Source organism: Chanos chanos, chromosome 3, assembly GCF_902362185.1.
Source record: "Chanos chanos chromosome 3, fChaCha1.1, whole genome shotgun sequence".
Lineage (NCBI taxonomy): Eukaryota > Metazoa > Chordata > Actinopteri > Gonorynchiformes > Chanidae > Chanos > Chanos chanos.
Window position 1 is genome coordinate 51,352,688 of NC_044497.1, and position 14,631 is coordinate 51,367,318.

Sequence of the window (14,631 nt, forward strand, 5' to 3'; positions counted from 1 at the left end):
TGTCTTTCTATAAACAAAGTCATTACCGTTTATGGCCCTTCTTTTTTTTAATGAAGAAACACCCCCAAAGGGCAGAACTTATGGGACATGTACAGGACTCTGTGTGTGTGTGTATGTGTGTGTGTGTGTGTGTGTATGTGTGTGTGTGTTTGTGTGTGTGCATGGCAGAGAGAAGAAGAGAGAGGAGGATGAGGAAAAGGTACTGTCGAGGGGAAGGGGAAAGTCAACCGTTCGTTCTCATTCGGGACAATACGAAACAGCGAATGACAGCGTCGAATCAGTTTTGGCATCCCACTGGAGGACGGACATATCCCAGATCTCTGCTGACAGAGGGAGGACTTTAAATGTCAGTGAGGAAAAAGTGCTCTTGGTGAGTCCCTCTGTATGCTCAGATTAACTAACTCCTGTCACTGTGCAAAATTCTGAGCGCTATGAAGATGAGAGAGCAGCTAGAAGAACCAGCGCTGAAACCACCAAAACGGCAGCAGTCCGGAGACTTCCTGCAGAGTTCACGCCGCCTCGAGATGGCTCGGCAGACTCGTGACTTGTGTCGTCTAAGAGAAAAAGAAAAAAAAATCAATCAATGAATACAATATAAATGTAAGCAAATCTAGCAAAAATTGTTAAGCTGACTCTAAAAGAGTTTGGATTCTCTTTCAAGCAGGACAACAGAAACACTCTTAGGATTATTTTAACAACAGGAAATTTGCTGTGTGTGATTTATATACATATTTATTAAAACTCAAATCTGTTTAAACACAATGACAGGCATTTCACACAAACTGAATTGAAGCTTATTAAATCCCTCCCTCTCTCCCCCTTGGTCTCTCATCATAAACAGCAGTATAATGGAAGTCAGGCGTACAGACCTCTTGGCTCTATAGAGTTATCAACTCTGTCATTGACATCAAAGACTCGATCATGAACGGTGGTGGTTTTCACACAAGTGGCTGTAACAAAAAAAAAAAAAGACCAAAAAAGCTTGTGAAGTGTCTTATCACCATCTGATCCATAAAAGAGCATTTTAAAAGGCTTTGCAACATAGTAAAAATCTGCTGCCTACAGTTTAGAATACATGACAAAATGCTGACAACGTTATACACTGTACATTTGATGGGGATTACAATACTCACCTCCAGGCCTGACAAAAACCTTCAACCGTAGGCACGTTTTTCTCCCATTCTCAGCAACTGTGGATGCTGTGAAAACAATTAAGATGTTTATTATATGGCTAAGCAAATCTGTCCCACATGTTCTCCGACGTGCCAAAGGATCTCCCTGCAGTCTGGAACCACAAATACCAGGGCACAGAGGTTTCACACAGCAAAAAAAACACAGAGGAGCAGAAAAGGATATTCTTCTTATTCAAATTACTGCCATGTCTACAAACTAGAATTATCCTGCTGCGAGACAAACTAAAGTAACAAAAGAAAAAAGAAACAAAAAAAAAAAAACACGGAATCAAAAACAAATCACGAAACAAAACAAAAACCACATTTAAGAAAAGGAAAAAACACTTTGTTTGCTTTGAGAGGATTCAGTAGCTGGCAGAGAGCATTGCTCTCACGTTTGACGACCAGGGGGGTCGGGACCGCGCACTGCTCATCTGAATACTTGTATGAGCTCCAGAATCTCTGGAGGAATAGACAATCAGCATTCATTCCATTTGTGACTGAAATACACAGGCAGACTTACATTAGGTATGCCGTTTTCCCCTGTCATCTCAGCTAAGGGCCATGTTTCTCAATTTGTCCTCTCCATAAAGAAAAGCCTATTAGTGCTTAAAGAGGAACAAGGAAATGGCTCTGTTCCCCAGCCTGCTGGCTTTGTGTTGCAGGTAATGCAATCTGGTGCTGTCAAGAGCGTATGGAAATTAGAGTCGAGAGGAGCGTGCAGAAGTGGTTTCGTATTTCTCTCACAGATCATTCTGCTGCTAAAGGTGACTAGGTAATGAGGAGTGGAAAACATTCCAATAAAGCCCTCAAATCAAAACCACATTGAAAATACTTCCCCTAAAACAGGCTACGTTACATACATACATCTTTGTTCTTGTTGATGCGTTTGTCGAGCGCTCTTTCTTACGCGGTTGCGAATGCGTATTCTGGCGCGATGTGGGTTGGGACGTCCACAAACTCGTTCTTTTTCTTGGGAGGGAGGGACGGCTCCTGTTTGTTATTTAGTCTCCGTCTTTGACTGGGTCAGATAAATATTGGAAAACTCACAAACACCTGCTACAAAACTTACTCTTTCGAACCTGTTTCAAAGTCTCGGCTGCTTTCAAACCCCGTATTGCTGTCGGCTACGTTGGCACCTGCCTCTCAAACGTATGCCGGCGCTACGTCACTGACACCTGCGGCTCAAAACGTGTCCAAACAAGTAAGACTGGCATCAGAAAACAAGCTACCAGAGTTAAAAGGTTCAGCTGACTGAGACTGGCATAATCACAAAGCAGAGCTGGCTGCAAGAGACAAAAAACACCACAAATTAAACGCCCACCGACAGTCAACGACGTAAACAATGCCATCTGACACTTATAAACCAGACCTCCAACTTGTTATTAAACCATCTATTCTCACGATACTGACTCCAGAAATATCTGTATCTGCTCTATTATATCATTAATAGAGATTAATGATATAATTTCACCTCTACCCTGTTCACTGCCCATTGATTTAACACAACATTTACAATAAAGAAAAACAACAAATCTTTTAAAACAATCTGCTCTTGAGCTAGCTTGGAACGCGTTACCGTATTGGACTGGATATCAAAGCGCTTTGTTTTTCAAATGAACCAAAACATATCCAATCTCTGCAAACAGATTTGGTCATTTTTCCTCACTGGTTTCTGCCTAAGTTTGACCCATATTACCATAATGCAGTTGGGCCATGTCTAAACACTTCCATGGTTCCCTGCTGTGTGGGGTCTCCAGCTGCTGCTAATCTGGCCCCTCGTGTAACATTTCCATTCAGGCCATGGCCAAAGGCAGAGGATGGGTTATATCAAAGTGCTTATGTGCTGTCTACCCTGTCATACTGGGGGTGGGGTGGGGTGGGGGTGGGGGGTGGGGCTGGGGGTTTGTGAACCCTTAATCATGTCCCCACAAGCATATTTACTTTGATTTGGGCAAAATTGCTTTTGTCTCGTTCCTTCAGTCTGGTCTGGTTTTGGAGCAGAATCCTACCGCTGATTGGAAACATAACTTCAAAAAAAAAAAAAAAAGAAAATGAAAATGCATAGTCAGAATCACCACAGTCAAACACTCTGAAAAACCTCTGTGTTTTCTAATGTGTGCTTGTTAAAACAAGTTCACAATTTCTGTAAAGACAATGAGGGAGGGGAGGGAAAAAAAAAGAAGAAAGTTTACCCTGTAGATCACATTAACATAATCTTTCTTTTTTTTTTTCTTTCTCAGTGACTTTAAACAAAAGCCTTGTATCAATCACAGGGCTTCTGCTGTTGTCAGCAAGTATCATATAACCTTCTTCACACTCTTATCTTGGCAGACATGTAGGCTAGACTGAATCACGCCTACCCCTCGGTAACACAGCCACGTAGACTGGCATATTAGAGCTGCTACTCTACGGCTGGAGTCTCACACAGCTGTCACTGGATCCTTCCCCGGTTATCTGCCCCCCCTCCCCTGCATTGCAGACTGCCTGGAGGTAGTAAAGCTAACAGGCAGTGAGAGCTCAGCCCTGGGCCCAGAGATCAGATGTGATGAAACTGAGAAGTCTGATAAATGAGACAGAGATAGATTTATCCCCTGTCTTCACGACCTGCGAATTTCTCCTTTGCAACTTCTGTCACACTGTTGAACTCACCAAGGCTCTTATGAATGGTAAAGAGAATGAGGTTAAGCCAATCAGCAGTGAGTGCACAAGCATACTGTAATGTCCCCCCAAAATATGCTTATCTTTCCCTTAGACCATCTATCTTACTATCAAGACGGGGGTCTAGACTACAAATGTCCGGCCCAGGCTTTTGAAACAGGTTCCTATCAGACAGTGTACGCGACAGCCAACTTCTCTCACACAGAGAGGGAGAGAGAGAGAGAGAGAGAGAGAGAGAGAGAGAGAGAGTAGACTAAAAAAAAAACCCTGAAATTGGATTTTTATCCTTGGAGATTAAGATCAGACTTCCACATTGGCCATATTGGAAAAACATGCTTTCCTAAGCCTTCCGGGATTCAGGGTTCAACTCCAGTCATCGGCGCATGTTCACATTTGACCCCTGAGGGTCGGCCCTCTGATCCCTCTTGATGGCTTCCTGAACACGCCTCTCCCGCTGACTGACAGCAGAGCGATCGCATGTGTCACCCGTCGGCTATATGACTGACCCGGGGTGATTAACCATCTCACAGGTTAACAAAGGCACTCTGTCTACCAAACCAAGACAGGACGAGGAGTGAGAAAAGTCCCAGCGTATTCAGCAGCAGAGAAGGACATCGAACATAATCCACCGACCGAGTAAATAAAAGAGGTCCGGATACTAGGGCATGCTACTGTACAAGTCTCTCTTTTTTTTTTTTAGGGGGGGGCTTTTTTTTTTTTTTTTGGGCTTGCGGTAAATCTCATGAGTGCTCCTTTTAAAAGCTACTCAAACATTTGTGACGTGCTTATGCTGATATGATCAGGTTTGGTGAAAGCTACTCAGCCGCTGTCTGCTACAGATTAAATTCCTTGGACTCTGAGCGTATGATTACTCTCAGCGAGACGCTACGCTTTATTTATTTATTTTATTATTTTTTTATTTTTTTTTTCCAAAATGCTTTGTCATTGACAGTGTTTATTATGTGCGGCTCTTTTTCTTTCTTTCTTTCTTACTTTCTTTTTTTTTTTGGGTTGTAGTTTGGGAGAAACAGGCTTTTTGTTGAGGGAGAGTCGGTAACTGTTGAGTCATAAAACTGAGTCATTGAGGAATGTATCTGTGGGTGGCATGAAGCTGCTGCTGTTGTTACTGTAAGACATTGGTATTAACTGACAGTGCCAGTGTTTCCTCACAAATACTTCACCTCTAATGGTCCTGACTCAACAGCCCAGAGGAAAGAAACTCATTTACCTCATGTGACAGTGCGCATGTTTACCTATGTCAGATTGCATTCCACGCGTAATTTAGTTAATCACCGGTCACACACCTTACTCTCTTTCTCTCTCTCTCTCTTTCTCTCTCACTCCCCCTCTCTCATTCTCTCTCTCGCTCTTTCTCTCTCTCTCTGCCTCTTTCTCTGTCCCTCCTTCATTCTGTGGTGGTGTCTCATCACAAAAAGAAAATTCCATTGTTTTATTCCTTTCAGAACTGTCAGATGTGATTGAGCTTCACTAAATGCGCTGCCTATCGCATGCACGGATCTGCACACAAGAGCAGACATCTCGACCATGAGCAGGCTGAACATCTGAACCACCCCTGTGTCTTATTTTGTCTTCCCTCTCCCGCCCTGTAGGGATCTGACTCCAGTTGTAAAAACACGGCTTTTAGATACTTGTTTTTAAGGCCCCTCTCACGAGCCAGAGAAAGCTGAGACAGGGGAATTTTTGTAACAAAGACTCTTTTTAGATAGAGACCACGAGAGACAAGATGTTTTTCCCCAAGGTTAATGTTTTTGTTTCCGTCTATTTGCCAAGACTTCTGAAAAAACAAAAAAAAAAAAGTCACACTTGGCAATGCCTTTTTCTCCTCCACGCTCCGAATTAGATGTTTGTCCTCTAATCATACCGTTAAACTTGAGACTAAGCCTCATATTTGTCAAACACGGCAGACCTTTTTTTTTTTTTTTGTTCAATGACAGCATGTTTTGGTTTTCATTTTGTTTTTGTTTTGCTTGTTTTTTCTTTGTTTCCTGATAGTATGATGCGAGAACCAACTCGTGAGGGTTTTTTTTTTTTTTAAAACGCTCAGACGGCACGGCACGCCGGCGCTCGTCCGGGGTTTATAAACCATGCATACTCACATATGTAATAATATTCTCTGCCTGGCCGGAACTCAAAGCCCAGAGAGAATGGTGTGAAGAGCTGAAATTTTTCGGAGAACTTGAGAGGACCGTTAGGCGAGTGCGGCCGGTTGCACTCCCAGCGTTTGAAGCCCTTGGCGGTGTGGTCACAGGAGATGAAGCCGTCGTAGTTCACCATGTAAAGAATATAACGCTCGGTTCTCTCCTCAGGAACGGAGTCCATGTAATGGGGACAGTAAACATCCAGGTAATCGTTTATACACACGTCGATGTGGTAGTCTCCGCGGTAGAATCTGTGGGGGGGGAGGGAGGGAAAAAAAAAACGATTTAAAGATGGGGAAGATGAATTGGGAAGCCCGACACAAGAGAACTAGAGGCCAGAGCAAAACACAGAAATACAATATTTCTCTCTCCATTATACCCATTCAAATTTTTTTTTCTTCATTTTTAAAAATCATTAACAGAGTCATCTTTAGTTAAAAAAAAAAAAAAACCTTCAGGCATTCAGTATTCATTTTTTTTTTTGTTAATTATTATAAAGGCTGTCCAGTTTCTGCTGGGAATCATCGGGTAATTAATAACCCAATTTTTTGACATTCAAGGTTTTAAACACCCTTAAAAGAATGAGATAGGGCTAAAATATGACAACTTGATACATGGAGCTTGGAGGAATTTCAGAGAGGAGAGGGAAAAAAAAAATTGCATAGCCAGCATTTTAACAGTCCACGGTTAGAGATCCACATCTTGTTTATAGTAAAATGAGAGGATCTCGAGAGGTTTTTAACAGACCAAGAACATCGGACAGATATGCGAGGTATTCGTTCCAAGGAAACGATTGAAAAACATATACTCCCGAAGGCACCATATAAGGTTGCATTTACAAAGCTTTTTTCTTTTTTTCTTTTTTTTTTCTTAGCTGAGACAGGGCTGGGTTGAGTTAACTTACGAACCCTAACGGCCTCTGTTAGCCCCGACTCGCCACCGAGAGCCGTACTGGAGATATGCCCCGTTTTCCACACGGCGGTCTGATGTAACGCAGTAACACTGCGGGGCCCTTGTGATGTGTGCACGTATGGGAAGAAGATATGATGTGGTTGGAGTCAGTGGGAGGTTTAAGGGACGTGTACTGACTCACCAACCCCGGGGAGTGGGGCCAGTGAGCGGTCAGTAGTGGGTCTGGAAAGAGAGAGAGAGTGTGGGGAGCTCCAATACTAATCCATGAGTGCAGGAGAGATCCTGCTGTGGATAGCAGAAGCACAGCTGTGCCCAGTGACACAAAGATTTCCACTCATTAAGGACAATAAAAGACTATTGAGAGCAGATGGAGCTCAAGAGCTATCGGATTATCATTATGTTCTGTTCAAAGGCACTGCTGGAATACTGAAAGGCCGTGTAGGTTCGGAAGCGCGGTTTTTAGTGGGTTTGTATGCACACGTGTGTGCGTGTGTGTGTGTGTGTGTGTGTGAGTGTGTGTGTGTGTGTGTGTGTGAAAAACCCAATCGGAGTTCTTTTATTCGCTTTCTCATTGAGCATAACAGAGCGGCTCATCCTTCAATATCGGCATTCATCGTCGCTGCCCCCTCTTGATGAGGATTCTAAAGTGATATTCTGATTGTCACGTAAAAAAAGCGTTAAATCTTATTTCAGGTACTGAAATAAGATTTTGACAAAAGGAAACTATGACACTGAAAAAAGGAAAATATGAATGAGGTGACGTGTATGTGTATCACTTTGACAACTCTGCATATTGAAATGATACGTCCGACTTGTAAACGAGTGTGAGCAAGTTTGAAACCTATCAAGATGTCGGGAAAAGCTGTGATCTTCTCCTTAAATGTGAAGGTGTTTTACATTTCCTGTATTTCCAGGTCAAACGATTTTGCTCAGGGCAGTCGTTGAAAAGCAATTACTTGTGCGTGTGTTTGTGTCTTAAAGGCCAAAGTCTTCTCTCATAGGAGAGAGGGGGTGTCAGTTTCACAGCCATTATCACCACGGGAAATGCTGTTTTCATCATTCGGTAAATCTGCTAAGCTTTAAATTATACCTGTAAGGCTTCCTGTCGCACCATTGCAGCATTCACCTGTCAGTCAATGAGCTGTATCCCAGGACTGACGAATCCTCAGCTAGGATAAACATCAACATGTACAAAAAAAAAAACATCCATCTGGTGGCAGACACCGAGTGGTCAGCATCCAATGCCCCCTGGGGTGATTTGTGTCAAAAGTTTCAAAACAAATAGAAAGGGATTACCATTCTCCTCAAAAAAAAAAAACCTCTCCACAAGATTATATTGGCATTCTTGAGAGGATTTGAACATCACAAAACAAAAGGCTTAAATAATGAGTCCACATTGTATCATTTCATGGTTGCGGGGTTTATTCAAAGTTCACCTCAGTCCCATGTCCTTGGTGACTAAGTGATTCACTATGAAGAATCAAAAAGAGAACTGACCCTATTAAAACACTGAACAAAACAAACAACTCATCAACATGACGTTCATTCAAGTTTGCATTCATTTGCCGACGAGCGATGAGTCATCTGGTCAATAAGCCATACAATGCTATCTTCATTTATCACGAAGATGAAAAAAAAAAAAAAAACCTCCTTCATTAACTACATCGATCATGGCCTCTTAGCCAAACACAGCGCATGTCTGCTTCAGTACAAACCCTTGAACAAGGCTTTCTCATAATGATAATCCCTCTTTTCAAAGCCTCTGTATGTATAGCCCTGCTCATACAGGGGCTGATAGGTGATGACCGGGGCATTTCATGTCTGCTGAGGACTGACAATCTGGCAGGGAATGCTCTCCCAGTGCTCTCTGCAGCCTCTGATTGAAGGTGGGTCAATATGGGGTCAGATTCCTGAGACTTAACAATGGATTGTAAAAATATGGGGGGGGGGGGGGGGGGGGTCGCTCCAATATACTCAAAAAAAAAAAGAAGAAGAAGAATTAATGATCCTTTAGCATCTTTTTTATATGTTCCTTACTATGAGGAAAAATGTACATACAACCCCCCCCCCCCCCCCCCCCAAAACCAAAACCAAAAAAAAGCCTCGCCGATGTAAGAGATGAGGAAGCAGAGAAACTGACATAAATAAACAGCAGTCTAAATGTCTTCCATAAATGTGTCTTATTGTGAGGCTAGCGAGAATCAGGCCTTGTGTGCCTGGTGTTCAGAAGTAAGATCTGCAGCACACCTGTTCTCACTCTGATGTCAGACCAGTGGTTAATCTCCCAAGCCTCTAGAGGGAGCTCTTTAGGTAATTACTACATGGCTCCCATGGGTACGGGTCAGCTAAGCCTGTGGCCCTCTAGTCGCTGTTCAGCCAACAGATGGAAGATCTCAGCCTCGCGTTACAGTCTCCCTGTGTACCATGCTGGAAGAGCCCTCTCGCAGTTGTCTCTTCATTCATTTGCAGAAGTGGTGGCACATCCTCCAAAAGCCCCTCACATATAATTCACTCTCCCATCCAACAGGATGCCTGCCCAGAGACATTTAAATCACAGACATACAAAAGTCTGCCAGGCCTTTCAATCTGTGCTGGTTTGGCAAATGCTTCAAAAGGGAGATGGGGGGGGTAGGGGGGGGCGCAAAAAGAACATATGAGAGACAGCTATTTTATTCCGTCCGTGGGTTTCCCAGGGAAACCGGCACTCTGGTTTAAACTTAATTGACATCTTTAAGAAATATTGCCCTGTACATGGAAAACATATGAATATCTGAGGGGGGTATATAATGTCCTCAACACGTTCAAGAGAGACCGCCGTAAGATTCTTAACTGCAAAATAAGTAGAAAGCAGTCAGTCTGTGTGTGTGTGTGTGTGTGTGTGTGTGTGTGAGTGTGTGAGTGTGTGTGAGTGAGACAGGGAAAGAAAGTGAGAAGGTGATGGGCAGTCAGCTAAAGAAAGCGAGAGAGAGATTGAGTGAGTGAGAATGGGTATATCGGGTGGAATGAGAGTCATGGTTGTTTTACATGAGGAATACGTGGAAAGTATTCGGCATTACAGGTCAGTGTGACCGCTCTCATGTCCCTCTGATTAGGGACGGAGTCCGCGCTGCAGTATGGTGAGGATCACTCATCACCTGGGACCCAGCAGGGTTCTGTCACTTGCTCAGCGGTTCACCCCAGGGGCTGACAACCAATAACACAAACCCTCGCTCACACGGCTGACCTTCACGCTGGTGTCCGTGGTACTGTCTTAGGATGCTACGCTTGCGTTACTTTAATGAACATACAGCCTCTAACGCAGACCTGAGACTGCCGGTGACATCGCATGCTGCTACAATAACGACCTTTTAAAATAAAAAGCCCATTGCTTAGACTGAGGCAGCAAGAACAATTCCTCCAGATGATGATGTTAGCGACTTTGTAGATCTCGGATAAATAGACCAACCAAGCTGACTGCCTGTCAGAAAATACACTAGCAGGACCAAGGGGATACAGAAACTCTGGGGGGTCAGACCCAAAGGTCAGAGGTCATGAACTGCCCATTATTAATGAAGGCCTTTGCATTCAGGAGAGACTGAATGAGATGACAGCGATGACCTCTAGGTCATTCGTGCTCATGCCTTCTGTGAAGGTCACACGACGCACAAGACAAGGCCCAGGAAGTGCGGTTTACACAGTGAACAGACAAATAACCAACCTCCACAAACAAGAACAAATTATCCTTTCAGCAAAATAAACAAGCAACGGGTTCAGCGGCACAAACAACACCGAACAGAGTAAGGAGCGGTCAAAGTCTCCCAGCGTCTTGTGCAAACACGAAACTGCCTCCCACAGAAGGCTGTAGATTTGACCTCTCCCATAGGGGCCATTCTGGAGTTCGCCGTTCCCGGATCGTTTTACTGCGCCCCAGGCAAGGCTGCTCTGCATTGAATCAAGACAACATTGAATCAATTAAAGGCAAGGAGCAGCAGTTGGGAAAACCACAAAGCCTGGGTTCAATCAACAACTCATGCTAATTGTCCACAATATTCTCTGGCTGATTTACGACTGATTTTACATGGTACTCAACGCAACGCTTTCTGCACATGTCCCGTCGATATTGGAGTGTGGGAATATTTCACGTATGTTTTTTTTAAAGTAACACGTCGGTCTCTCATTGCAAAAGACAGACCACTTAAAGGCATGAGGAGCAAAACGAGAAGGTGGAAAGAAAAGGATATCATCTGGCAACGCCGAAGGGAGTTCAATCACTGTGAGAGGGTGGTCCGGCGCTAGCAGGGAATCGGTTTTTTACCTTCAACAAACGCAGCAGCTCCAGAAAAAACAGCACATGTAATGTCATGTAACGTCTAAACATAGCGTCCCCTCAGAGTGCCAGGCATGCCGCGCTCAGGCCCCGGACACCTGGTGCCCTCAATCTCCTTCCCACCCAGCCTGGCCCACAGCGGCTGTCAGAACCTCCTCCATCAGCTCCACAGCCTGTGCTCCAGGGCTCCAAGCCAGGCAGACAGTTACACAAGCCTCATATTCGTACACTTTGTTACCTCGAGAGCGCATATCTCAGACAAAGGAGAGTGTGTCTTATATTTGCGCGAACCGACTCGAGAAGACATAACGCCGTGATTTAGGAGGCTGTTTCCTACGTTCACGCAAAGGCTCTTATGGAGATGAGCTGAAATAAAAATGTCTCAGGGTTTATTTCAAATCTGTAATTTAAAAAAAGATAAATAAAATAATATTTGTAGTACAAATGTTCTCATAAAATATTACTTTGAAAGATATCTTCATTCGGTGGAGTTCAATTGCACATACTTTAATACCTTCTGAGTAAAAAAGAACATAATTCTGAACTTTTACAACCTTAGGAAAACCAAAATCAAATCACAAAGTCCTTCTTAAAACAAAAGTTTTCATTGGATATGTCAAATCACAAGAGGACACACTATTTCTTCACCCTTGCAAATGTAATATTCTGTTGCCTGCAGTAACATACAAATTTTACGAAAAAAAGTCTATGGTGAACAGCTTTTTTTTATTTTTCCCTCAGAGCTAACCTTGCAGCTTCTGTTAAAATTTTAACTTCTACAACCTATCAGAGATTGATCTAATGGTGCAAAACACAATGTTCTGTATGGATACTGAAGCCAAAATGAATATTGCGCTGGAGCCAACACTGCGACTCCGTGCCAAGTCCACCCTTCAACGCAGACGCTGCTTAGTGTCTGTGTGAGCCCATTACACTCCCCTCATAAACACTGAGATTTACTATCTCTATTTGATGATTGGTGATAAAGAAGAAAAGAGCACCTTTCCATAAATCAACCAATAAGGTTCATGCCTCCATCTCCCAGATGTCTGCTGGTCACTCAGCCAACCAGCTTTCGGGCCCTAATGGACGAAGCTGCCAAGGAAACGGAGCCATCGGGTAGGTGTTCTTTATCGCTTTGATCGGGAACACGGGAGAAACGCACGACTCTTCGAGGGCAGAACATTCCTGCTGTGATGTCCATGCTGCAATATTTTTTTTTTCTTTTTCTTTTTTTCAACTACTCTGTTTAAAAGATGTTAAATGCATGGCTCCAAAATCCAACAATCTACTTCGAGAAAATAAATTGCGAAGCTATATTCACACATTTTCTGATCGTTTTCATATTCGTGTTGTTTTTCACCTGGGTAACAAATTAATGATTGCAGTACAACCGTGATGAGTATTAGATTATTGTCGGTTTTTTCTAATATGTAAATGAACAGCGCTTGGCAAGTACTGTTTCCATAAGTGAATTAATCGGTTTGCTCATATCATTAATCTAACGCCAACATTCAGCTCAAATTGGTTTGAAATAAAGCAGATGCGGCAGTAGTTTTGTTTTTAGTGGCCAGACTACGCTCAACGGGGGGAAGAAAAATATAAAAATAACGGCGATTATCATAATTCACTGCCTCTTATAATTTCTTTTCAAATTTCTGATATTGCTTATGTAGGCTATGTGTTATTGGTATGTGGAAGTTAGCATTCTATTGTTAGATCACAAATGCTGCTGCTGCTGCTGCTGCTGTTCTCGCTTTAACAGATTGATTGAACGGCCTTGCCCCCGAGACACCAGAAATGGAGCACTAAGAGGCTGCACAGGGACATGGCAAAATCGAGCCCAAGCCCTTTGCAGTGTATTAATATACAGCCCTTCTGACAGACAGGCCTGTTCCTCCCCCACTTAGCCAATGGACAAGCACGAAATGGTGAGATGACTACATAACAACCCTTCATGCTTGGGTGTCAGGGTACTCTCCTCTCTTATCCACTGGCCATAGATCCAAATTCTTCAAAATGAACTGTTTTTTTTTTTTTTTTTGAGTGTGTCTATGTTCTGGCAGTATCTTTATTATGCACCGTATGTGGAACTTTTTGGAAAACCTTTTTTTTGTTTTAGTTTTAAGCGTTCTAAGAAAAGCACACTCTGTCGATTAGCCTTTGTGTCTGCCTAGCCCTTTTCAAGGATGTGAGGTATTCAGTGGTGTAAGAAACGCACTTAAGCTCCATGAGCCCTCAAGTCATGTACCAGTAAACCTGAGACAATTCTCTAAGCACTGTATTTAAGGCCTGTGAATCCTCCGGCATATGCCAAAACTCAACAACTATATTTCGTCCAAATTCAGCTTTCAAATCTTTAATAACACTCTGTGCAGACAGAAATATTGTACTATTTCCACTTGTTCTGGAGTCGAACAAAGCTCTTTTGAGCTAAAACTCTCTATTGACAGCGTTGTTTAAAAAAAAAAAAGGGTCTGTTTAAAATTGCACAATTATTACTGAGACAGCAACTCGCAGTACAAATTGCAATTAATTGAACCAGTCAAGGAAAGCAAACGAAAACATATATTTCATATTGTGTGGGACTATGATTAGCATTGTCATGAAAGACAGCAAAGACAACAGCCTGAAGTCTACATATGAATTACTTAGACAACCTTGTGCTAACAAAGAATCCACCCTTGGCTTATTCAGCTGGATGCTTTTCAAAGCCACAGAGAAGCAGTGCAGCGATCGCTCGCATCTCGCCCCGAGTCGAGAGAGTAAAGTTTACCGTGAGTGTGTGTGGGATTAGGAGTCTGTTGGGGTGAGTTTGGCAGCGGGGGGGGGGGGCAGGTAAAGGGTGGCGATTTCTGTAGGTGTGAATGGGGAGGGGGGCTTACTGGAGGAACAGGATCTGACATGTAGACTTGTTAAGTATTGAAGGATTTCGTGAAAAGGACTTAAGCAGTGTTGTCACAGTTAGACTGATGATGTTGCTTTTTCTCACGACAGGTAAAGCAGAACTAATCCTCCTTCTCTCCTAACTAATCAAAAACCAGGTCAGCAGAGGTGACACAACGGGGGGGGGGGGGGGGGGGGGGGGGTGATTGCAGCTCCACCTTCAGATGGAGTTAAAGCTTTACAGACTGGGAAAAAGGTAGAAACAAAGAGAGGAAGAAATGAAAGAAAAACAAATGAACAAAAACAGGACCAATGGGACTTGAGACCCAGAAAATACAAACACACACACAAAAACACACACACACACACACACACACGCACACACACACACATACAAACATGTGCCAAGCTGGTAGTTTGACACACATTCAATAAACCCTTCACTGCATTCCTCAGTGCCTGCTGGCTCACATCCCTCTGCACTTGCCACACTGAAATTCAGCCACTCAAACGGTTTTGAGCCATCTGAAGAGTC

At 43.3% G+C, this 14,631-nt stretch overlaps 1 protein-coding gene across 1 annotated transcript in view; it reads right to left on the reverse strand.

Annotated features, from left to right (window-relative positions):
- Nucleotides 1-429: 429 nt before the first annotated feature.
- efna5a (ephrin-A5a) overlaps nt 430-14,631 on the reverse strand; it is a 38,731-nt gene continuing 24,529 nt past the window's right edge. The window contains exons 2-5 of the mRNA XM_030768033.1: nt 5,951-6,243; nt 1,134-1,199; nt 870-950; nt 430-554 (exon numbers count right to left, since the gene is read on the reverse strand). Coding sequence (XP_030623893.1) covers nt 430-554; nt 870-950; nt 1,134-1,199; nt 5,951-6,243 — 565 coding nt within the window. The remainder of the gene's footprint in view (nt 555-869; nt 951-1,133; nt 1,200-5,950; nt 6,244-14,631) is intronic.